This window comes from Syngnathus floridae, chromosome 2 (genome assembly GCF_059516105.1).
Source record: "Syngnathus floridae isolate MCC-2025c chromosome 2, RoL_Sflo_1.0, whole genome shotgun sequence".
NCBI classification, from domain to species: Eukaryota; Metazoa; Chordata; class Actinopteri; order Syngnathiformes; family Syngnathidae; genus Syngnathus; species Syngnathus floridae.
The window spans coordinates 4,457,181-4,484,385 of record NC_142414.1 but is presented as its reverse complement, the minus strand read 5'-3'; the positions used below and the strand labels follow the sequence as shown (position 1 = coordinate 4,484,385).

General features: G+C 43.1%; 1 protein-coding gene across 5 annotated transcripts in view; it reads left to right on the top strand.

The window, feature by feature from the left end:
* LOC148401304 (deoxyribonuclease-1-like 2) overlaps positions 1-27,205 on the top strand; it is a 60,783-nt gene that overhangs the window by 13,661 nt on the left and 19,917 nt on the right. For 3 of the 5 annotated variants that reach the window (XM_088400441.1, XM_088400423.1, XM_088400432.1), the window contains exon 4: positions 19,356-19,367. The exons of the other annotated variants lie outside the window; for them this stretch is intronic. In XM_088400441.1, the coding sequence (XP_088256567.1) occupies positions 19,356-19,367 (12 nt within the window). The remainder of the gene's footprint in view (positions 1-19,355; positions 19,368-27,205) is intronic. 5 annotated transcript variants of the gene reach the window in all.

Genomic DNA, 27,205 nt, shown 5'->3' with positions numbered 1-27,205 from the left:
GAACTGTAACGATAAAAACATATACAAGTTGCTACACGAAATAAAATCTATCAAATAACTATAACATAAATAGTTAACTGCCACACGGCCCCAAGCACCAGTGTCGACTTCCAGGCGTGTGGCGGCGTGGACTTCCATCCCCGGAGGTGGCACTTCCAGTCACAGAGGTGGAAGAGAGCTCCATAGAATAGGACCGGGCGTGCGTAAAAGCAATGTCCGAGCCCCATCCACCGTCCCCGGACAGCCACCCGGCCGAGCACCGGCCCCCGACTTCTATCCACGGAGGTGAAAGAGAGCTCCGTAGAGTAGGACCGGGCGTGCACAAAAGCCATGTCCGAGCCCCATCCACCTTCCCCGGACAGCCACCCGGCCGAGCGCCGGCCCCAGACTTCCATCCATGGAGGTTAAAGAGAACACCGTAGAGTAGGACCGGGCGTGCGTAAAAGCCTTAATAGTTTTTCAAACCTTCTGTGTCACTGCAAATCATTAAATCCTTCAAACTCTTCGTCCTCCGTGTCACTTACAAACAAAGCCGCTAATGATGCCGGTAGTACCTGGGGCCCTTCGCCATCTTCGTCATCCCGTGATCAATCTTTGTCCTTTTTGTAAACAACCGCCGCGCCACGCCGCGCCGTGCTGCTGACGTCACTTGAAATTCAAATTACAGTAATCCCTTGCTACATTGCGGTTCGTTTATCGCTGTTTCACTTTTTATTTTCTTTATTTTTGAAAATTCACATATACCCTTTAGTATAAGTCGCCCCCCCCACCCAAACTATGAAAAAAAAAACGCGACTTAAAGTCCGAAAATTACGGTATCGAGTCTGACGTCCGCGGCGCACATTGTCTTTCCGGGGTCAACAGCTGTGTTTTTTTGTTTTTTTTGTTTTGTTTTGTTTTTCCAAGTGACTCGGAAGACAAAGATTCTGATGAATTTATTGATTTTGAGTGACACGGATGGTTCGATAAAATTGTTGTTTATATTATTGTTATTTCTTACATAGTTTTTATATTGTTATATGGGCCTATAGAAAATGTTGAACTGCAACGCGGCGCTGACGTCGAACTTGTTTACATAAAGGAGGACCATTTCGATCGATGGCTTTAATGATTTGGAGTGACACAGATGGTTTGATATAGGTGTTACTTATGTTATATTTATTTGAATAACTGTTATTGTTACATCAGGCCCCTTCTCAGCTTCTCGTTTGTGTTTATGTCACGTTAGCATACCGTATCGTTTAGCCCGTTGTTGCTCATTCATGTCTGTTCTTGGTGTTGGATTTTGTCGAATAAATTTCCCCCAAAATGGGACATTTTATGGCTGATATGACGTATATTCCAGAGCGACTTTTAGTCTGAAAAATACGGTAAATGTTCAGATATTAAGATGTGATAGACAGTCTTTGCATGATTTGAATGAGGCAAAATAATTTTTCTCTCGAATATATTGTTTTCATTGTGTTATTTTTTGCTCATTTAAGAAGTGTTTGTCCGACAGTTTTACGTGTGCGTCTCGTCTTACTACGTCGTGCTACAAGTACAGCAGGCAGTTTCTACTGGACATCGGCAAAAGCGAGTTTACAGCGTTCTGGACTTCGAAACAGAGACATTAAAGGAACTCGGACTTCTCCGGCCTGAAACAACACCGGACTCCTCCCCCTGATAGGAAGCTTCGGAAGCGGTGTGCGAGGAGGCAGAAGAGGGGCAAAGGCGGAGGCCAGGCTAGCAGCCAACCCAACTCGCCCGGCTGTACCTTCCATTCTTCTGGCGAATGTTCGTTCACTGGACAATAAAATGGATTACATACGACTCCCGATCTACGAACCGGACAGTGAGTAACTGCTGTGTGAATGTCAACATTACGGTTCTGCTGTACAACTGGGGCAGCTCGCATGCTATTTAGCAGACCGGGCCATTGTAAAGGGTGGAAAATCGCGAGGGGGAAGAATCTGTGTTTACATCCGTGACGAATGGTCCCAGGGACTGTGGTTGTATGCAAACACTGCTCGCCACTAGCGGAGTTAGTGATCTTAAAGTGCCGTCCTTTTTACCTGCCAAGGGAAATTACTGCAATTCTGCTAGTCGCGGTATATATCCCGCCTTCCAAGCGACAGGATCACGGCTCTTAGTGAACTGTACCAGGCTGTCAGTGAACAACAGACGGCGCACCCTGACGGTTTCACCATCTTCGCTGGGGATTTTAATCATGCAGACCTGAAGACTGTTTTACCAAAGCTACACCAGCATGTTGATTTCCCAACACGAGGAGACAGCTTCCTGGACCTGGTCTACACTACGCATACAGGCGCTTTCAAAGCCACCCCCCTCCCTCACATTGGACTTTCTGACCATATTGTTATGCTGATGCCCGCATACAGACAAAGGGTGAAAGCATACAGGCCGGTTCGCAAGCAGGTAAAAGTGTGGCCTGAGAGAGCCTCTGATGCTCTTCGAGACTGTTTTGACACAACAGACTGGGAAATGTTTAAGCAGGCAGCCACTTACAACAATCAGACAGACATAGAGGAGTATACAGACTCTGTAACCTCTTACATCTCAAAGTGCATTGATGATGTGACCCACACAAAATACATCATCACTCGGGCTAACTGGAAGCCATAGCTGACAGAGGATGTCCTCAGGCCGCTGAGGGCCAGAGACGAAGCCTACAGGGCTGGGGATGAAGCTGGCATGAGAACAGCGAGGGCCAACCTGTCCCGTGGCATCAAGGAAGCAAAAAAGGCATTCACTTGCAAGATTACCGCCCACTTCAAAGACAGCAGGAACGCACGAAGCCTGTGGCAGGGCATTCAGACCATCACGGACTACAAGCCCGCGCCGCAGAGCTGTGAGAGCAACATCCCTCTGCTCAATGATCTGAACCGCTTCTTTGCTCGCTTTGACGCTCTAAACAGCACTTGCCCGCTGAAGACCCCTCCCCTTCCACACGAGCAGCCCCTGTGCCTCTCTGCCGATAGCGTGAGGAGGACACTTGCTACTATCAACACCCGTAAGGCAGCAGGGCCAGACAACATCCCAGGTCGAGCTCTGAAGGACTGCGCTGAGGAGCTTAAGGGTGTCTTCACAGACATCTTTAACAATTCCCTGCAGCAAGCCATCGTCCCATCATGTTTGAAGGCTGCCACCATCATACCTGTGCCGAAGAAAACTGCCCCATCCTGCTTCAATGACTACCGCCCCGTGGCACTGACACCCATCATCACGAAGTGCTTTGAGCGGCTTGTCATGACACACCAGATCCATTCTCCCCCCCACCCTTGACCCCTTCCAGTTTGCATACTGAGCCAAACGGTCCTCTGAGGATGCAATCTGCTCTGCCCTCCACTCAGCCCTCACCCACCTAGAAAAAACAGACTCGTATGTGAGATTGCTGTTTGTGGACTTCAGTTCTGCATTCAACACCTTGTATCACAACGACTCATCTGCAAACCCGACAAACTGGGACTTAGTACCTACCTCTGCAACTGGCTACTGGACTTCCTCTGTTAGAGGCCTCAAGTAGTACATGTTGGCGACAATATCTCAAGCAGCATCACGCTGAGCAAAGGGGCCCCCCAAGGCTGCGTGCTCAGTCCGCTGCTCTTCACCCTGCTGACGCATGACTGCACTGCAACCTACAGCACCAACCGCATCGTGAAATTTGCTGACGACACAACTCTGGTGGGTCTCATCACCAAGGGCGATGAGACTCAATATAGGTTGGATGTTGACCTTCTGACCACGTGGTGCAGGGACAACAACCTCCTGCTGAACGTCAGCAAGACCAAGGAGATTGTTGTTGACTTCCGGATGGGTCACACCCATCACCTGCCACTGACCATAGACAGTGCTGTAGTGGAGAGAGTGAGCAGCATCAGATTCCTGGGGGTGCACATCAGTGAAGACCTCTCCTGGACCACCAACACTGCATCACTGGCGAAGAAAGCTCAGCGCCGCCTGTACTTCCTGCGGAAACTCAGGCGAGCTAGTGCACTACCAGCCATCATGACCACATTCTATCAAGGCACCATTGAGAGCGTCCTCTCCAGCTGTGTCGCTGTATGGGGTGGAAGCTTCACCGAATACAACAGGAAGGCCCTGCAGCGCATAGTGAACACAGCTGGAAGGATTATTGGTGCTTCACTCCCCTCCCTGAAGGACATTTACACCTCCCATCTCACCCTCAAGGCGACCACGATTGTGAGTGATGTGAGTCACCCCGCTCACACTTTGTTTGATCTACTGCCTCCCGCACCACCAGACTCACCAACAGCTTCATACTCCAGGCTGTTAGGATCCTGAACTAATCATTGACTCAGAATTGTATGGCTGCAACACGTTCCAAAAAAGCATGTCATGTTTGCCACTGTGTAACATCAACCTTTCTTTTAACAACATTCAATAAACGTTTGGGACCACAGAACAGTAATGGTTGAAGTTCTGAAGGGGGAATTCTTTCCCATTCTTTCCTTATGTACAGCTTCAACTGTTCAACAGTCTGGGGTTAGGGCGATATGACTGAAAACTAGATAATAATATAAGTATTTTATATTGATCAATAATGGCATACCCGTATTGGCCCGAATATAAGACGACCCCCTCTTTTTCAAGACTCAAGTTTTAAAAAAATGTTTTGACTACCAAATTTTGTATAGAAAATAATTACAGTACATCTGAAACAAATGATTATAACAATATATCCAAGAGAAAAAGCATGTTATTTTGCCTCATTCAAATCATGCAAAAACTTCACGTCTTAATATCTGAACATTTAAATATGTAAACTAAAGTGCAATCACATTTGTAAATAAATGGCTTCTGGTTTTTGAAGTATAAATCAATCTACTGTTTCTCCATTTTCTGTTACCTCTTCTCTTATTTTCTCCTCTTTTCTTTCTTACCGCTAATTTTTATTTTACTTCTTCGTGCTACCGCTATTTTTATTTTTATTCTTCGTGACAGGGGTTCGCTTTGGCCTAGGGAGTTAAAGGCGCAGAGACACCGGTATATGTATAAATCGGTTTTAGTTAGCTTATGGGCTTATAAATATAAATTGACGATCGAAACAACGAAAAGGAAGCTGTTGCTCTGAAAAATATAATTTAAATTTGCCGCGCAGACGACTTTGACTGCACCGAGCCGCTAGCCGGAAGTGACGTCTCATGACGTCTCAAGTTGTACGCGTTTAGCTTCAGTGAATGTAAACAAAAAGAGAAGAGGGGCTAGCGCGGAGACGTCGGGCCAGGCTTGCGGCCAACCCAGCACGCCCAGCCGTGCCGTCCATTCTCCTGGCGTACGTTCGTTCGCGGGACGACAAGATGGGTTGCGTTCGCCTGATAGGATCCACGAACCGGACAGTGCGTGCCTGCTGTGTGCTCGTGTTCACAGTGGCCTGGTTGACTGTCATCTTTCCGGACTCTGCTGTGCATCGGGAGCGGCTAGCGTGCTATCACTCTTATTGTTCATATTCTTGTTTTATTTTTCCTGTGTTGTTTACTTGTATGTGCGTTGTGAACTCTGTCTTGTCACCCTGGGATAGTGAGAAACGTAATTTCGATCTCTTTGTGTGTCTTGACATGCGGAGGAATTGACAATAAAGGAGACTTTGACTTTGAAAAGTATGTCGAAGCGTGACGGGAGGGGCACAATTCAAAAAACGTGCTCAGCTCGTCGAAAAAATGCGATTTGAGCAATAAAATTAAAAATGCGCCTAAAACCTAAACCAAACGTTGCAGGTGGTCATTTCTTCATGTGCCGAGATCAACTCGGCACTCTAAAGCCCCCAAGAGCACTTTTTACTATGCCAACCTAACCAGAGTGAAGGGAGGGGCACAATTCAGAAAACGTGCTCAGCTCAGCCCAAGTGAACTGCTAGATTCATCATATTCTGCGTCAAAAGAGGTTTCTGAATCGGATAAAATGATGCTAATATTGCCGCTAGAAACGGAGTTGTCGCTATCATCTGCCATGTTGTTTGGGTTTGTTGAGATCCGGATGTACAACTTGTGACGTCACAGTAATGGCGCCACCAGTGTGGCTGCGTGCGGAACCCGATCGATAAACTGGCATTTAATTTTAGTTTTATTCTTAGTAATCGGTGTCCATTTTTAATTTCCAATGCGGCAAATGTGTTCTCTTTATACATTCTATCCAATTCCGTTCTAATTGAAAAAAAAAAAAGGGATGTCTCTAGGGCTTTAAGGTCAGCATTCGTTTTAAAGATATATGTCGCCATCTAGCGTTAGTTTTATTTCAATGCAAAAAACACCGTCTTTTTTCGGGCCAATGGGGTATATTGATTTTTGATTTTTCTAATTAACAATTGAAACTATGTGTGCCTGCACTTGGCTGGCAACCAGTTCAGGGTGTCCCCCGCCTACTTCCTAAAGTCAGCTGGGATAGGCTCCCAGCGTGCCCGCAACCCTTGTGAGAAGTGGTTCAGAAAATGGATGGATCAAAATTAGTGACCTGCAAAAAATGGAGAATTTAAGGTTAGTTAGTTAGTTTGTTTGTTTGTTTGTTTCAACATACATATACTGTATCTTTCAGACTAAAAGTTGCTCCGGAGTACAAGTCGCATCGGCCATAAAATGCACAATAAAGAGAAAAAAAACATACGTTTATAAGTCGCACCGGAGTATAAGTCGCATTTTGGGGGAAATTTATTTGACAAAATCCAACACCAAGAACAGACATGAACCAGCAACAACAGGCTCAACGATACGGTATGCTAACGTGACATAAACACAATCGAGGGGCTGAGAACGGGCCTGACGTAACATTAACAGTTATTCAAATAACTATAACATAAATAACACGTTTATCAAACCATCTGTGTCACTCCAAATCATTAAATAACTACAGCTGTTGACTACGTGCGCCGCTGACGTCAGACTAGATGTATCAATTAAATGTAATATAAACAACAATTTTAACAAACCATCCGTGTTACTCCAAATCATTAAATCCACCGGAATATTCATCCTCTGTGTAAAAAACAAAACAAAAAAAAAAACAGCTGTCGATTCCGGACCTAAATCCATCGGAATATTCATCCTCTGTGTCAAACCCCCCCCCCCCAAAAAAAAAAACAGCTGTTGACTTCGGACCTACGTGCGCCGCTGACGTCAGCCTCGTTGTCAGCCTCGTCGTCAGCCTCGTCGTCAGCCTCGTCGTCAGTCTTGTCGTCAGTTGCAGCTCCAATTATTCCACAGATCTACATATATAACTATAATGTAGCGTTACCAAAATACCAGGCAAGACGTGGGTTTGGTAACCGGCTCTTTATTTAACAAAACAAGAGCTCAACATATGTGTGGGTGCTCCAAGCAAGCGCCCTGGATCGCTCTTCCCTCCCCCCAAGCTGTCTTCACGGCCTCGCTAGACAATCGGATACTACTGAAGTCTAACAACATACACGTTGCTACTCTAAACTATATGTGAAATAACTATAACATAAATAAGTTTATCAAACCATCTGTGTCACTCAAAATCATTAAATCTCCTGTCTCCGGAAGTCAGTGAATAGAACTCATTGTCAGTGAGGCTCCAATTATTCTACAGCCATAGAGCGCCCTCATGTGGTTAAAGTGAAAATAAGATGTGAAGTGATCAACTATACTAGTAAGTAAGTAATGTGTATAAATTTGTGAATAATGTCACATATAAGTTGCCTCCCCACCCAAACTATGGGAAAAAAAACGCGACTTATAGTCTGGAAAATATGGTAATAACTCTGAAAACACATCTGAAAAATTCAAACTAGCCAAGATAAAGATTGAATATATGCGTTTAGTGGGGCTGGGCAATATGACTGATTTTTTTTTTTTTCAACATTGTTATAGCGGTCAATATTGACAATTAGTTTTTTTTTTTTAACCAGTTAAAATTATTTTAAAAAATATATCGTAAATTCATTACTAATTAGTGTGAAGGCGATGTTCTACACCAGGGGTGGCCAACTAGTCAAAGGCTAAGAGCCACATTTTTTACTGTTACCGCAAAGAGCCACATCATACACATGAACATCACCCCATCCCTTCCTCTTACACACACACACACACACACACACACACACACACACACACACACACACACACACACCAACATGATAACAGAAATTGACAGTCCTAAGACCACAGACCAAAGGCCACATTTTCAACAATGAACATTGTGTGCATTGTCTCACACAGACAAACTCTCAGTTCAACAAAGTCCACAAACAAAATCATAATAATTTACAATAGCGTTTTTTTCACTTACTATGTGTGGCGGGACAGACCATTCGTTTTAGTTTGTCGTTTTCAGTAGACAAAATTTCAATAACGTCACTGAGGCATTTTTTAACGAACTCCCCTTCATTGTATGGTTTTTTAGCCCGTGCAATGTTCCAAGCCAGTTTATGCAATGCAAGCATGACAGTCTCTGAGTGCTTCGTATTTAAAAAAAAAAAAAACTGTACCTGCTTTTCTGACTGACTTTTCAAAGCTTGCGAAATTCAGTCCCTTTTGGAAAGTCCTTATCGATATTAGCATGAAGTGAGCTGAAGTAGTGCGGAAGGTTTGAAGCTTTTAAATGCACTAATGACGTCCGACATATCAGGCAGAATGGCTTGCCATTGCGTTTAACAAAAAAATATCAACTTTCCCACTCTGTTAAAAATGTCCTGTGTTCATCTTCATATATTCGTTTAGCTGTGCATTTTTTCCTTGCCATTTTGAGAGCAAAATTGACACTCCTCGAATGGGTGTGTCCCTCCTCCTTTGCGGGATTTCACCTCGCGCTTTTGACCAAAATACCATATTGAACTCAAGCGAAGTGAACACGCACAAAAAATAAACACAAATGTTGATATGAACGTAAAAGAGCTGCATGAAACCAGGCACATCATTCAGCACATTCAAATCACATTCAGAAAGATTCTAGACATTCCCAAAATTGCCAAATTCAAAAATTTCACTTTTTCACGTGTAAAATTTCCGTAAAATTTCACATTTCGTTTTTCCCTTCTAATTTCTAAATTTTCCCACCGATTCAACCCGTTCCAACTTTCAACTGTTCAACTTTTGCCTACCTATTCCACAACTTCCCACTTACCAAAAATTCCCAAATTTGAATTTTGAAATTCACTCCAAATTCTCCAAAATTTAGTTTTTCCCTTCTATTTTCACCTCTAATTTCTACATTTTCCAACCGATTCAACCCATTCCAACTTTCAACTGTTCATCTTTTGCCTACCTATTCCTCAACTTTCCACTTACCAAAAATTAAAAATTTTCAAATTTGAAATTCACGCCAAATTCTCCAAAATTTCGTTTTTCCTTTCTAATTTCTATATTTTTCCACTTATTCAACCCGTTCCAACTATAAACATCATTCCACAGCATTCCCCAAGTATTTATTCAGCTTCACATGCAATTTCTTCAGAAATTGCAAATTGTAGTTTATTTTGTGTTCTTGTATATTGTAATAGGCAAAGCTCCTCCAGCAGTACACTGTCCATGCTTATTTGCAAATTAACCTTAATTCAATATTCATACAATGTAAGTGTAGTGAACTAATACTCTTTTGCAGTGCAGGCATTACCATTGAACGTCCACCTTAGACTACTTTATCTTTTAAGTGGTTATTGACGTGGTCTATTCAATATTTTATCTGTCAATTGTGACTAGGGGCGAGTTCAAAGGCATCGAAGGCCATGGGCATTCAATATTGATTTTTGGCCTTACTGCTTTCATGCAGTGATTTATGCAGATTTTCTGAACATTTTGATGATTGTGGACTGTAGATAATGAAATCTCTTAATTCCTAGCAATTGTACAATAGGAAAAGTTGTGCTGTTCAAGTATTTCTCACCCACTTGTTCACCAAAGGGATGAACATTGCCCCATCTTTGCTTGGGAATTATTGATCATGCTACCACCTGTTCAAAATTAGCTTGTACACTTGTTGGATGTTCAAAACAGGTGCTTGATGAGCATTATCTCAGAATTATTTGCAACCTCTCCCAGCTTTTTAGGAACGTGTTGCAGCCATAAATGAGTATTTGCAGAAAATAAAGTTTATCATATCTATCATCGTAGTAGGGTTGTCACAAGAACTGATACTTTCGGTATCAACACGCAAAAAATACGTCTACCTACTTTTTGTGGTACGGTCAGAACTGAATATTTAACTTTTCACTCGAGGAGCTGTGTTGATTCTTGCCGGAACTGAAGGGGGCAGTATACGCATGCGAGCAGCACGGAGCAGCAGTCAACGGCGCTGAACAAGAAGAAAATTGTTGTCAGTATGAAAATTGTATTTGCTGAGTAACAGCAAAGCAATCTAAGAACTTCGCCATCCGCAGTTTGATTGTACATATTGATGATTTTACATAGGTTTATCTTAATCTGAGACTCTATACTGAAACAGATTATAGAAATAGAAAACTTTGAAGACATAGATATAAGATATAAATAGATATGATATGAATAGAAAACTGAAAGCGAACTTTGGGAAACAACCTTAGTTATATCAAATCCCTGCAAATACATAAGGATTGAACATGACAGAATAGCAAGCCGTTGCTGCCATTGTATGGTGCCTAGGCAATTAAATTGAGGTTATGAAATTACAAAACAATACGAAAAATAAAATAATGGCAAGCATATACAATGCTGTGAAAAGTATTTATCACCTTTGAAATTCTTATTTTTTGCAGAGTTTCCCCATTTTAATGTTTAAGATCATCAAATATAATAAGACAAACTAACTCAACATAAACGTTTTGAAGTGGAGATTTTATTTATTAACCCATGAACGCCTAAAGCCTCTGGCAAAAGACGCCTCTAAAACCTCATGCAATCGTCAGATTACATGAATGTAGCCTAATAATGAGCCGACAGACGTGTCGCAGACAAACGTAGCACGTCGTGGCTGATTTTGAGTTGTCTTGATGTGTTGCAGCCCTCATAGTGTGGCAGATTCTATGATTGGACAGCTGGCGTATGGAACAGCTCATGACCACTATGATGAAAGTGTTGCATGTCAGAATTTCTGTTCGTCTTGCTGCAAAGTGTGACATAACCTACATTGTCCTTCGAGTGGTTCGTGGCCAAAAGGGACACCTTATTAAAGGGCCGTTGATTTTTGATCAAATTAAAGGCTTTTAAGTGCACTTGTGGTGCGGAAAATACGGTACTTTTGCAAAAAAACGAGAATCATTCCCAAGCCTCTTAGGGAGATATTCTATTGACTTGTATTTTCCCAGTTCTCTATCTTTTTTGCTCCCTATGCTAATAATACTGTATTTTCCGGATTATAAATCGTATTTTTTTAATAGTGCGATTTATAATCAGGAGCGACTTGTATGTGAAATTATTAACACATTATTACTGGATCATTAACACATTACTTACTTACTAGTATAGTTGATCACTTCACGTTATTTCCACTTTAAACCGCATGAGGTTGCACTAGGCCTGTGGAATAATTGGAACCGCAACTGACAATGAGTCTGAATCCATTCACTGACTTCCGGAGTCAGGAGTTCTTAATCACACAGAGGACAGAGGACGAAGATTTCAATGGATTTAATTATTTGGAGTGACACAGATGGTTCGATCAACTTGTTATAGTTATTTAATATATAGTTTATTTAGTGTAGCAACTTGGATATTGTTAGAGTTCAGTAGTTTTCGATTGCCTAGGGAGACCGTGAAGGCAGCAGGGGGGAGGAGATCCAGGGCGCTTTGTTAGAGTGAGGCTACACACATGAACAGTGTGTATGGCTCGTATGTTGAACTCTCGTTTTGCGAAATAAAGAGCCAGTTACCAAACCCACGACATGACTGGTACTTTGGTAATGCTACAATATACCGTATTGGCCCGAATATAAGACAACCCTGATTATAAGACGACCCCCTCATTTTCAAGACTCAAGTTTGAAAAAAGACTTTTTGAACACCAAATTTAATTTTTATACAGAAGATGATTACATCTGAAACAAATTATAACAATATATTCCAGAGAAAAATCTTGCCTTATCTTGCCTCATTCAAATAATGCAAAAACTGTCTATCACATCTTAATATCTGAACATTTAAATATGTAAACTAAAGTGCAATCACATTTGTAAATAAATGGCCTCTGGTTTTTGAAATGCGAATAAACCAGTCTACTGGGATAAAACAACAAAATTGCAATGACTGCATTAACCATCAAAGTGAAGTCTAACTGTAACTGTAGTCTTGAAGCAAATCTGAATAAGGACAAACATTGCAATAAAATTATGCAAACTGCTACTGCTATTGTTGGGGAGCCTGAGGACTTTATAGGGGCTCGGATGGTTATGCTATTTTTGCCCCCAGGTGTCGGTAAGAACACAGGAGGGAAGACGTAGTTCAGTTTTGATTGCTTTACTGAATTATTGGCAAAAAAGCAACAGGCACTGTGGCTCATAGGGGCATACAGGCAAACTGGCAAAAGGGTATAGGCACATGTTTGGTCGTAAGGATGTGAGAGCAGGTGTGTGTATTGTACATGGGTGAGTCTTTGCCAAAGACTCTTTGGGTGGGTAAATGTGATTCTTGTCTGTGTGATTATTGTATGAAGCTTGTGAAGAGTGTGTGGGGTGTGTGGGGTGTGTGTGTGTGTGTGTGTTTCTGCAACAGACAGAAATACAGCACGTAAGTCAATGCTCAACTTCTAACGTCACACACTAGTAGACGGCACACATTACATAACTAACTGCGCGTAACGGTTCCGCTATACTAAATAACCATGAATGAAATACTCTCGGCAACACACCAAACATAAGTCATCGAGACAACAAAATACATTTGCTGGTGACCGTTAGTCGCCGTGCCGCTGCGTAACGGCTGTAGTCATGCTTGTACGACGTGAGGCAAACTTAAAGGAGCGTGCCGGAGCTGTCAATCAAATGGCACGCACGCGAAGCAAACCACGATCTAACAAACGGCACAACAGTGGACAGTAGCAACAATGAAATGTATATACAGTAGAGACTCTGTTTTCGACCACAATCCGTTCCAGAAGGCTTTTCGAGAATTCGTTCGAATTCCGAATCATGTTCTCCCATTACAAATAATGGAAACAAATTTAATCCGTTCCAAGCAAAAAAACCCAAACTTTTTTATGCATTTTTTGATTTGCGCATTTTTGTCCAATCGCACAACTGCAGCGCACCGCCGAACGCACAACTGTAGCGCGTCGCCGACCGCGCAACTGCACCGCACTGGTCGCATTATTGTGACAGAGCCGTCGCTGAAATTTAGAAAATATTTTTAAAGTCCTGATGTACTTTCCAAAATTTAAGTGGACGTCAGTGCGCAGGAAGCTTAATTTTGTCCGACCGCGCAAGTGTAGCGCACCGCCGAACGCGCGACCGTAGCGCGTCGCTGAACGCGCAACTACACTGCGCTGGTCGCATTATTGTGACAGAGTCGTCGCTGAAATTTAGAAAATATTTTTAATGTCCTTATGTACCTTCCAAAATTCAAGTGGACCTCAGTGCGCAGGGAGCTTAATTTGGTCCGATCGCGCAACCGCAGCGCGCCGGGCGCTCACTGTCGCATTGCTTTAAGAGTGTCTTTGTGTTTTAGGATGGCTTTACTGCTCCCACTTGCTTCCTTTGGAGGCATGATTAGAGTTGATGCAATTCTCAGAGTAACAAGAACGTAATAACGAACGGAGTCAGTTGGTATGCGGGTCCTCTCGGCTCATCTCGCGAGGTTCGACAACCAAAATTTCATCTGGCATCCGAAGCAAAAAAATCTCGAATTTTTGTTCGAATACCGATTTGTTCGAGAACCGGGACGTTGGAAAACCGAGGCTCCACTGTACTCACTTTGTGTCGAAGACGCACACGATCACAGCAACATACTCAGTCGATACCAGCAACCTTTAACTTACCACGGCGCACAAGTGAATGGGTATAATGTCTAGACCCCGAATGTAAAATGACCCCCACGTCTTATTTCAATGCAAAAAACATCGTCTTATATTCGGGCCTATACGGTAGTTATGTAGATCGGTGGAATAATTGGAGCCGCAACTGACAACGAGTCTGATATCAGCGCCGCATGTACTTCCGGAGTCAGCAGCGGTGTTTTTTTTTTTTTTGTTGTTTAAGTGACACAAAGGACGAAGATTTCGATGAATTTAATGATTTGGAGTGACACGAATGGTTTGATAAAATTGTTATTTATGTTACTTATTTGATATATAGTTTATAGTATATGCACGTTCTTTTGGCCTGTGGAATAATTTGAATTGCAACTGACGACAAGTCCGACGTCAGCGCCGCATGCACTTCCGGGGTCAGCAGCGGCGTTGTTTATACAAAGGACAAAGATTTCAATAGATTTAATGATTTGGAGTGACACAGATGGTTTGATAAACGTGTTGTTTATGTTATAGTTATTTGAATGATTGTTAATGTTAAGTTAAGCATGTTCTCAGTTCCTCGTTTGTGTTCATGTAACGTTAGCATACCGTATCCTTTAGCCTGTTGTTGCCTGTTCATGTCTGTTCTTATTGTTGGACTTTGTCAAATAAAGTTCTCCCAAAAATGTGACTTGTACTCCGGTGTGACTTACATGTACATGTATTTTTTCTTTATTATGCGTTTTATGGCTGGTGCGACTTGTACTCCAGAGCGACTTATAGTCGGGAGAATACGGTAATTACTAGGAGGCTTCTCTGTTTAACTATTTTATGTATGCCATAAAGATTGAGACACGGCTGTGGAGCCTTTTCTTTGAAATTGCTCAAGGTCTAAGCCAGGGGTGGGGAAACTTTTTGACTTGCGGGCCGAATTGGGTTCTAAATTTTGATCGGGGGGACGAACCAGGAGCAGATGGATGCAGTGTTTGTGTGAAGTAATGTAAACGACAAGTCAAGTCAAATCAAGTTTATTTGTATAGCCCTAAATCACAAGCAGTCTCAAAGGGCTTCACATAGACAAACAATTGACAATTATTCTCAAAGCATCCCCTGATCTTAAGCTCCCAAAAGGGCAAGGAAAAACTAAAAAAAAAAACTACCAGGGGAAAAATGAGAAACCTTGAGAAGGGACCACAGATGGAAGGATCCCCCTTTCAGGATCACCAGGCTGCAATGGATGCAGAGAGGGCACATAAAATACGTAATATGAAAATCAATGAAAAAGTGGATGTCCAAGTCAAAGCGATGAGCTGCCGGAGGTGCCCTCGATTGTCCTGCCAGTGTCTTCGAGGAGGGTAAGCTGCAGTTCCCTCATCCTGAATTGGTCCACGAGAATCCAGATAGCCGCTGTCAGCTTGGGTGCCACCTAACCAGGGGGAGGGGGGATGGAGAGAGGGAGCGAAAACAAACTCCAACCGAAACGACCACGACAGGTTAATTAAAGGCCATATCATAGAAATGTGTCTTTAAACATGTCTTAAATGTTTCCAATGAGGTAGCAGTTCTAGTATTCATTGGTAGGGCATTCCAAAGCTCTGGAGCCCGAATAGAAAATGTTCTAGACCAGACATAGGCAAACTACGGCCCGCGGGCCACATCCGGCCCACGGGGCCGTTTAATCTGGCCCGCCAAACTTGAATAAATTATATCATTAAAAATTGTTTGGGTAATTTTTCTCGCAATTACTGTGTTTCCCCAATATATGGGGAACCCTCCGCTCGCGCATTTACTCCCGGAAGCCGTGTCAGAAAGCTCGGTGCGCACTCACAAGTGCGTGTACGTACTAAGTAGTACGGACCCGGCGCACTCCGCGCTCTATTTCCATCAGTGCCAAATTTCGAGTGTGGGCTGTGACGTCAGCATTCTTGTAATTCGCGCACTGAGCTTTCAGATAAGGTTTTACGCTAACGACACCCACAAACCTTCCCCTGGAATCCTTCCATTAAAATGAGTGGCCCGAGGAAAAGAAAGGTGGACACTGAGTGCCGAGTGTTTAAAAAAAGAGTGGACCATTTGGCTCGACCTACATGTGTGAGCAGACGCTCAGCCACATGAACGTCAACAAAGCCCGTCACATATCTAGGTTAATGGACGGACACCCCGGCTCTATCCTAAGAATTACCACAACAAATTTTACTCCAGACCCTGATGCCCTAGCAAAAAAGGGAGACCAACAATACTATTGATTTCTTTAATACTTTATTTAGATGTATTCTTTCACTGATTCTTCAAGATGATGTATTCTGTCAGAATGTTTGCCGTTTGATGTGATTTCGCCTCATTAGATAAACATATTTCATAAATCTGACCTGCAGGTGCTGAAGTGATGGAAACTATTATTCATAATAACAGTGTCATATTTAATGAGAATCACTGATAGTAGCTTTTTGGTGAAATCTTTTTTTAATGCTGTTAATAAATGCATTTGTTTTCAAAAAGGTTTTTTTGAATTTCCATGCTTTACTACCTATTAAAAGTAACAACCTTTTAAGCAATGACCTTTACATGTCATTTCTATTACTTCACACAAATACTACATCCATCTGCTCCTGGTTCGGCCCCCCGGTCAAAATTTAGAACCCAATTCGGCCCACAAGTCAAAAAGTTTGCCCACCCCTGCTCTAGACCCTGCAGGCATTTTCTTGGCCCTCGGTGTCACTAAAAGACTAGCGTTTTGCGAACGAAGGTTACGACACGGAACATAAGGAACAACTAGGTCGACGAGATATGAAGGCGCTAATCCAGTGGTTCTTAACCTGGGTTCGATCGAACCCTAGATTTAGATTAGATTTAGGTTAGATTTCTGTGATGATTCTCACTTCTACCAGTGTTCTGATGGAGAATCCTTGCCTATTACGTCTACAGAACCTCGTTATGTGTTCCCCACCGCTTTAAATTGAATACTATTATCTAGTGATTCGTACTCCCATTCACACACTCATTCACACACTCATTCACACGGTTAGACCTGACAGTTTGGTTTAGTAAAGTCAAAGTCCTGACCTGAATCTCATTCAGATACTGTGGCATGACCTTAATGGGGTCATTCATTAAAAGATAAAAGCAGTGTTGCTGAATTAAAGTAATTCTACAAAAAAAAGTGCCACAACATCTGTACATCTCTATATTTGGTTCAGGGAACAAACACTTTTCCACCCAGAGCCAAGTAAGTTGAAAAGTTTTTTCCTTGGTAAATAAAATTATCATTTGAAAACTCAATTTTATGTTTTCATGGTTTGTCTTTGTCTGACATTAACATTTGTTTGATATCAAACATTAATGTGGGGAAACTATGCATGAAAAAAAGTATTTGAGAAGGCAGATAATTTTCACAGCACTGAACTACTGGCAGGATCTATGTGCTCTCGGCTTATTAGTTTATTGATTGCAATGACATGACCTTTGTGATGGTGACGGCTGGCTTAGCCTGGCCAGAACAAAGCAATGGAGATGGAGTCTCAACCTCTTACTCTTGTATTAGTTGTGATGGTGAAATTGTCTCCGTATACCGTATTTTTCAGACTAAAAGTCGCTCCGGAATATACGTCACATTAGCCATAAAATGCACAATAAAGTGAAAAAAAAACATATGTAAATCGCTCTGTAGTATAAGTCGCATTTTGGGGGAATTTATTCAACAAAATCCAACACCAAGAACAGACATGTACGAGCAACAACAGGCTAAACGATAGGTTTGCTAACGTGACATAAACACAAACGAAGAGCTGAGAATGGCCCTGACGTAACGTTCAGAGTTATTCAAATAACTATTACATAAATACAACGTTTATCAAACTATCTGTGTCACTCAAATTCATTAAATCCATCGATCGTCCTTTATGGAAACGATGCCGCGTATGCGCCGCGCCGCTGACGTCTAAATATTCCACAGATCCATATAACGATATATATAAAGTATATATCAAATAGCTATCATATAAACAACTATTATCAAACCATCTGTGTCACTCCAAATCATTAAATCCATCGATCGAATTCATCATCCTTTGTCAACAATGCCGCGCGTGCGCGGCTGACGTCAGCCTCGTCGTTATTCCACAGACCTAGTTTATAACAATATTGTAGCGTTAACAAAGTACCAGGAAAGACGTGGGTTTGGTAAACGGCTCTTTATTTAACAAAACAATAGTTCAACGAGCCAACAACTACTGAACTGTAAAGATAAAAACATATACAAGTTGCTACATGAAATAAAATATATCAAATAACTACAACATAAATAGTTCACCACCACACGGCCCCAAGCACCGGCGTCGACTTCCAGGCGTGTGGCGGTGTGGACTTCCATCCCCGGAGGTGGCACTTCCAGCCACGGAGGTAGAAGAGAGCTCCATAGAATAGGACCAGACGTGCGTAAAAGCCATGTCCGAGCCCCATCCACTGTCCCCGAACAGCCACCCGGCCAAGGGCCGGCCCCCGACTTCCATCCACGGAGGTGAAAGAGAGCTCCATAGATTAGGACCGGGCGTGCGTAAAAGCTATGTCCAAGCCCCATCCACCGTCCCCGGACAGCCACCCGGCCGAGCGCCGGCCCCCGACTTCCATCCACGGAGGTGAAAGAGAGATCCGTAGAGTAGGACCGGGCGTGTGTAAAAGCCATAATAGGTTTTCAAACCTTCTGTGTCACTCCACATCATTAAATCTTTCAAACTCTTTGTCCTTCGTGTCACTTACAAACAAAGCCGCTCATGATGTCGGTAGTGGGGCCCATCGTCATCCCGTAATCGAATCTTTGTCCTTTATGTAAACAACCGCCGCGCCGCTGACGTCACTTGAAATTGAAATTACAGTAATCCCTTGCTACATCGCGGTTTCACTTTTTTTAATTTTGAAAATTTGTGAAAAAATTCACATAAGTCACTCCTCAGTATAAGTCGCCCAAACTATAAAAAAAAAAAAAAAAACGTGACTTATAGTCCAAAAGATACGCTAGTAACGTCCTGTTTTTTTTCTTAATTCTGGGTCATTGGAAAATGTGTTGAAAATTTAAAAGTTAAATCACTTAACATTTTGGGCAACCCACCGTAATATTAGTTGGAGGAGCTCTCGTCTTTAAAAACTAAAAACTCTCTACCTCAAAGAGTATTGGTATCAAAATATTGAAGATACACCACCAGGTTATCACGTGCAGATTGATGGAGGTTATTTTCCCATCATATGGCATGTAAAATAATGAAAGGGGAAACTTCCACACCTGTTGACCTTGCAACCGTAAATGCTTAATGCGTTGTTGTTCGTGTGGTCCATTCGGTCATCATGGGTTTTATTATATTATAGTATGGTAAGGTTTAAAGTCATTAATGTTGGGTTGTCTGACTCACAAGGTGCTTGTAGTGACCTTTAACTTTGCAGTAATGTAATCTGTGCTTTCTGACCCTCAACAGGGAAGATCAAAGGTATGGTGGATTCTCTGAGCATGCATCGTCCAAGCTTTTACATTGAGCCTGATAATCAAACCTTCTAATCTGATTGGCTGCAATTGCATTAATCACATGCCAATCAATGCCAATGCAACATACTTTGAAGCTGTCATTTGTGTGCTGTGGTGCAATACATATGGCTTGACATAACATATGATGAATGCAATTTATACTTAACCAAATTGGAATTGTGCGTGTGTGTTTGAGTATTTTGAAAAGAGATACTTGTATATTTGTCTCTATTATTATTATTATTATTATTATTGTTATTATTATTGTTATTACTGTTATTATTGTTATTAGCCTACTTTTATTTTTGTTGTTGTTAGGGATGCACGATATTTTTTGTGTGACACCTACCTCTATCACAACAAAAATCCAAAACAGATCTCTATTTTGCACATTTATTATATATGTACATTTTTTTAAGAAACTACTTTTTGAATTGCTTATAAAATGTAAACTTTAGTTATAGTTAGATGCATAATATAAGATACCTGTAAATGAATGCCAAATGGTATGTGCGGACAGGTGAGTACAGATTGAAATAAAGCTACAGTGTTACTCAAAGTGTGTGAATTCATGGAACCCCAGTGGAGACCCGGGGGTAGAATAGGGCCCTATCACCCTCTTGCTGTTCGTAAGAGGCGATAAATGGGGTGACTTGTTTGCCGTAAATTGCTACCCGTGTCAGTGGAGGACGATTGCCTGGTACTTAAGGTATGTGGCTGGCTGCGACCCCCACAGCTCTAACATGGTACTTTGGCTCTTACTTCACTTAGACGGGAGGTTGGAATGGCTCATTCCAATCAATCGCCTAGTCAAGGTTCTCTCTGGAATGTTTTGAGAGACTTTGCTTTCATTTTTTCCCGAAAGACTTTGGCTGAGAGTCAAGTCACAAGTTAGTTAAGTCACAGAAAGAGGAGGAAAAGGACTTGAATTTCCTGTCTGATAATACAGAAGCCTATAACCAGCCTTTCTCAATGGATGAACTTCCCTGTTCCATAAGAAACTCCAATGAGTAGAAATCAGGGAAAATGGACAATACACCATGAACCGAGATGAAGGAGCATACATGCTCTCACACACCTGGACCAGCATTTTGGAGCGGCGAGAGGACAGCAGGGGGCGCGACCCACCTGTCAAATCTGACAGGAGGGTCACACCCTCGTAGTAACAACAGCTGAAAAGACGTGTCACATACAACATCATGTGACTCTCTCTGATAAAGGCGGAAGTTACTGTCGAAAATGTCAGAAAAAGCTACTAAGGCAGTGGTTCTTAACCTGGGTTCGATCGAACCCTAGGGGTTCGGTGAGTCGGCTTCAGGGGTTCGGCAGAGCTGGTATGCTTTTTTGAGTGTACTAATGTATTCTTTTTAATAACGTTTTTACATTGAAGCCTAGAAAAAAAAAGCTCACCATTAATGAGACTTCTGGGGCTGCATCGTTTTGCTGATGGCTTTGTAGTCCGGTTGATATGCGGTGAGGTTGAACTTCGTGCCGGCATTGAGGCTCTCTTCAGTCAAAATGGCCCGATCGTGAACGGTTCTTGCTGACAGAGGCATGTATTTTATCCGTTTGAGTATCTTTTCTTTATCCGTCAAGTCGTCAAAAAGTTCATTAGCCACATCAAGCATAAATGTTGAAATACTCGCCATCAGTGAATGGCTTTCCGTTCCTCACAATTGCTAATCTGCCAGCAAAACTAGCTGAATTGAAGTTATCTTGTCTGGTCCATACACGGAGTTGCTGTTAACTAGCTTGGACCTTCCTCTGGAGCTCTTCACACGCTTTCTTTCTGCTGTCCCCAGCTGGGTATTTGGTTGCAAATGTAGCATGTCGTGTCTCAAAGTGGCACTTGATATTGGAGCGTTTCATTGATGCGATTTTAGCCACATCAAGCATAAATGTTGAAATACTCGCCATCAGTGAATGGCTTTCCGTTCCTCACAATTTCTAATGTGCCAGCAAAACTAGCTGAATTGAAGTTATCTTGTTTGGTCCATACACGGAGTTGCTGTTAACTATCTTGGACCTTCCTCTGGAGCTCTTCACACGCTTTCTTTCTGCTGTCCCCAGCTGGGTATTTGGTTGCAAATGTAGCATGTCGTGTCTCAAAGTGGCACTTGATATTGGAGCGTTTCATTGATGCGATTTTGTCATTGCATATGAGGCACGTAGCAGAGCCTCCTTTCTCCACAAATGCGAATTCTTTGGTCTACTCACTCTGAAATGTTCGGTAATTGTCATCTGTTTTTCTCTTCGCCATCATTTCTGTTTGCCTGGCACACACCAGCTAGCTAGTTGGAATTTTAAATAAAGCGGATTGAATTTTACATCTCACGACCCCGTAGGCACCGTATTGTCCAATAAAAATCGCACTTTTTTTGTCCGACCTGGCGTCACCCTTCTGTACACCGAAGGGCAGCTGGGATTGGCTGATATGACGCAACCGTGGATTTCAGCGGTCGAAAACAGATGGGTGGATTGCAAACGTGAGCATATTTTATATTTTGAAAGCTAATTTAACATTTTGATTTAAGTATGTCTATTTTTTACTTTGATAGTGCAACAAAATTATTTATGACTTCAATTGTGTAATCAAATGTCAGATTTGTCCATGAGCCAAACGCAGTCACCAAAAGAGCCATATCTGGCTCGCGAGCCATAGGTTCCCGACCCCTGATCTAGATGTTTTTTTATTTAATACTTTTTAACTTCACTGAAATAACTGCTCCATGTCACTCTACTGGCTGCACATGAGATCCACATTATTTGTTAGCAACCTGAGCACGTGTCTGTCACCATAAATCCGTCATTTTAGAGGATTATATAGAGGCAGGATTCCCCATAGGAATCAATGTAAAAGCAAACAATGCGTGCAAATGCAAAGTCACACTTTTTGCCCTATTACCGTATTTTCCGGACTATAAGTCGCTCCGGAGTATAAATCGCACCAGCCATAAAATGCCCCAAAAAGTGAAAAAAAACATATATAAATCGCTCCAGAGTATAAGTCGCATTTTGGGGGGCAATTTATTCGACAAAATCCCACACCAAAAACAGTCATGAACGAGCAACAACAGGCTAAACGATAGCAACAACAGGCTAAACGATAGGTATGCTAACGTGACAAACACAAACAAAGAGCTGAGAACGGGCCTGATGTAACATATAGAGTGATTAAGGACAACTATTACATGAATAACATGTTTATAAAACCATTGGTGTCACTCCAATTCATTAAATCCATCGATCATTCGATACGATAGCAACAGGCTAAACGATAGGTATGCTAACGTGACAAACACAAATGAGGAGCTGAGAACGGGCCTGACGTAACATATAGAGTGATTTAGGACAACCATTACATAAATAACATGTTTATAAAACCATCGGTGTCACTCCAATTCATTAAATCCATCGATCGTTCTTTGTCAACAATGGCTGCGCGCGGCTGAGGGCGCTTGCACTTCACAATATTCCACAGGCTCATATAACGATAGATAAACTATATTTCAAATAACTATAATATAAGCAATAATATTATCAAACCATCCGTGCACTTTAAATTCAAGATTCAAGATTCAAGAGTTTTTTATTCGCCATGTTTGAGCGTGCCAAACAAGGAATTTGACTTCGGTAAATCACAGCCTCTGTTCAACATTTAGGTGACTAACAACAACACTCAGGACATGTGAAGAACGAAAGATATTCTCAAACATCCCCTGATCTTAAACTCCCAAGAGGGCAAGGAAAAACTCAAAACTCCAGCTAGGGGAAATGAGAAACCTTGAGAAAAGACCACAGATGGGAGGGTCCCTCTTCGAGGATGACCAGGCTGCAATGGATGCAGAGAGGACACATAGTACAAACAGTGTAGACAAAAAAGGTGTGGAAAGCAGGATGTTATTGCACAGTAATGACTCTGAGACTCTAAGAGTGGTGTGAGTTCATCAGAGCGACAGCCTGGGCGAAGAAGCTGTCTCTGTGTCTGCTGGTTTTAGTGTACAGAGCTCTATAACGGCGTCCGGAGGGGAGTAGTTCAAACAGGCTGCAACCTGGGTGCGAAGGGTCTGTTGAGATGTTACTTGCACGTTTCCTGGTCCTGGACAGGTACAAGTCTTGGATAGATGGGAGGTTGATTCCCATTATCTTTTCTGCAGTCCTTATTGTCCGTTGCAGTCTGTGCTTTGTCTTGTTTGGAGGCCGATCCAAACCAGACAGTGATGGAGGTGCAGAGGACAGACTGGATGATGGCAGTGTAGAAGGTCTTCAGCAGCTCCTGCGGCAGGTTGAATTTCTTGAGCTGTCTCAGGAAGTACAGCCTCTGCTGGGCCTTCTTCCGGACAGAGTCTATGTGGCCGGTCCATTTCAGGTCCCGAGAGATTGTGGTTCCCAGGAACTTGAAGGTGTCTGATGAGAGAATAGTATTACTGCGGATAGTGAGGGGTGAAAGTGGTGAAGGGCCTCGCCTGAAGTCCACTGTCATCTCCACGGTCTTGAGCCATTAAATCCATTAAATCCATCGATCAAATTCCTCGTCCTTTGTCAACATCGCCGCGCGTGCGCCCCGACGTCAGCCTCGTCTTTATTCCACAGATCTACTATATAACTATATTGTAGCGTTAACAAAGTACAAGGATAGACGTGGGTTTGGTAAACGGCTCTTTATTCCACAAAACCAACTTCCAAGCGTGTGGCGGCGTGGACTTCCAGAGACAATAGCTCCATGGCAGAGGACCGGGCGTGCGTAATGGCCATGTCCGAGCCCCATGCACCGTTCGCGGACAGCCACTCGACCGAGCGCCGGCCCCCGACTCAGTAGAGAAGGACCGGGCGTGCGTAAAAGCCATAATAGTTTTTCAAACCTTCTATGTCACTCCAAATCCTTAATTCCTTTAAACTCTTTGTCCTCCGTGTCACTTAGAAATGATCACCGCTAATGACGCCGGTCGTCCTTACGTGGGTCGCGCCGCGCGGTGCCCATGACGTCACTTGAAATAGTAATCCATTGGTACATCACGGTTCTCCAAACTTTTTTTCTGCTGCTCGATTACTGTTTTCAGCTGCATATTTTACAACTTGAAGTTTGTAACTTGCAAAATATGACTTTCTTTTTGGTGCCATTTTTCTTAAGCCCACCCAGTTGATGAGTCACAGCCAACGGTGAAATTTAAAGCGCCCTCATCCAGTTTCGTCTGAAAATATATATATCTTTTCAGATGTAGTTTTTTGTTTTGTTTATTTGGTTGTTTTATCAAAGACAAAGTCTGCTTTGTTGTCGATTTTTTTTTCATATACCAAGACACACAAAGAGATTGAAATTACGTTCCCACTATCCCTCGGTGAGATAGTACACATATCCATACAAGCAACACAAAAAAAACCAAGAAGGCATAAACAATGAATAAATAAGAGTGTTGAATAAATGATAAATAAACAAATAATATTAAATAATAATAATAAATATAAGAGGAGCAAACAGACAGTGGACTTGGATATGGTGCTTTAAAGTGTTAATTGCTTCATTTGATGTTTTCTCTATTTTTTATGTTTTGAATATGTTCAAGATAAAGATATAAAAGCATGTTAAGTGATCAACTATACTAAAAATAACATGGGAAGTGGTCAACTATACTTTTAAGTGATGTCTTAATGATCAAGTAAAAATTTGTGCAAAAAAAACATATAAGTCGCTCCTGAGTTTAAGTCGCCCCCCCACCCAAACTATGAAAAAAAACGCGACTTATAGTCCGGAAATTACGGTACTCTGTGTAAACGCAGAAAACACAGAAAACCAAAACAACAGTTTTATTTTTGCTTTTTCAAGCCTTTATAACAAAAAATATTATCTCACTTTATTGTTGAGCTTCTAACTTTGCTTGGGGAGGGGGGAACCTCTTTTAATTTTCTACACTAAATACCCCCAAGAAGACAGAAAAAGTCAGGCTAATAAATTATTTTGTGCTCCCACGTACTCCCTGCAATGTGCTCACGTACTCGTCATTACATTTTGGTGCAATTAATGAGTTTTCTGAGTGGTCATTGAACGCACCTTGCGGAGTGAGAACTTTAAAAAAAAAAGTGTGTTGGTGGTGGTTGTAACAAAACCAGTGGCTGATGGCGCCATTGTTAGTGGCAGCGTTTTCTTGGAGCCTGTTAAGTTTGCACTCATGTCATCTATGTGCTAATTGAGATGTTTTATACTGGTCGGACAACTATCGTTTAAATTTAGTTAAAGCAGACAGTAGTATGTGCTAATCCAGGACCTGGATGCAAGCTAAACACTCATCCATCCATCCATCTTCTTCCGCTTATCCGGGGTCGGGTCGCGGGGGCAGCAGCTTTAGGAGGGACTCCCAGACTTCCCTCTCCCCAGCCACTTCATCCAGCTCATCCCGGGGGATCCCAAGGCGTTCCCAGGCCAGCTGAGAGACATAGTCTCTCCAGCGCGTCCTGGGTCGTCCCCGGGGTCTTCTACCGGTGGGACATGCCCGGAACACCTCCCCAGGGAGGCGTCCAGGAGGCATCCTGATAAGATGCCCGAGCCACCTCATCTGGCTCCTCTCAACGTGGAGGAGTAGCGACTCTACTCCGAGTCTCTCCCGGATGACCGAGCTTCTCACCCTATCTCTAAGGGAGAGCCCGGACATCCTGCGGAGAAAACTCATTTCGGCCGCTTGTATCCGAGATCTCGTTCTTTCGGTCACGACCCATAGCTCGTGACCATAGGTGAGGGTAGGAGCGTAAATCGACCGGTAAATTGAGAGCTTTGCCTTTTGGCTCAGCTCTCTCTTCACCACAACGGACCGGTACAGGGTCCGCATTACTGCCGACGCTGCACCGATCCGCCTGTCGATCTCACGCTCCATCCTCCCCTCACTCGTGAACAAGACTCCAAGATACTTGAACTCCTCCACTTGGGGCAGGATCTCATCCCCGATCCGGAGAGGGCATTCCACCCTTTTCCGATCGAGGACCATGGACTCGGATTTGGAGGAGCTGACCCTCATCCCGACCGCTTCACACTCGGCTGCGAATCGTTCCAGCGAGAGCTGGAGATCACGGCCTGAAGAAGCCAACAGCACCACGTCATCTGCAAAAAGCAGAGACGCGATGCTGAGGTCCCCAAACCGGACCCCCTCAACGCCTCGGCTGCGCCTAGAAATTCTGTCCATAAAAATTATGAACAGAATCGGTGACAAAGGGCAGCCTTGGCGGAGTCCAACCCTCACTGGGAACGAATCCGTCTTACTGCCGGAAATGCGGACCAGACTCTGGCATCGGTGATACAGGGACCGAACCGCCCTTATCAGTTGGCTCGGCACCCCGTACTCCCGAAGCACCCTCCACAGAACCTCCCGAGGGACACGGTCGAACGCCTTCTCCAAGTCCACAAAACACATGTGGACTGGTTGGGCGAACTCCCATGCACCCTCGAGGATCCTGCCGAGGGTGTAGAGCTGGTCCACTGTTCCACGGCCAGGACGAAAGCCACACTGCTCCTCCTGAATCCGAGGTTCGACCTCCCGACGGACCCTCCTCTCCAGCACCCCTGAATAGACCTTACCAGGGAGGCTGAGGAGTGTGATTCCCCTGTAATTGGAACACACCCTCCGGTCCCCCTTCTTAAAGAGGGGAACCACCACCCCAGTCTGCCAATCCAGAGGCACTGTCCCCGATGTCCACGCAACGTTGTAGAGACGTGTCAGCCATGACAGCCCCACAACATCCAGAGCCTTTAAGAACTCCGGGCGGATCTCATCCACCCCCGGGGCCTTGCCACCGAGGAGTTTTTTGACTACCTCA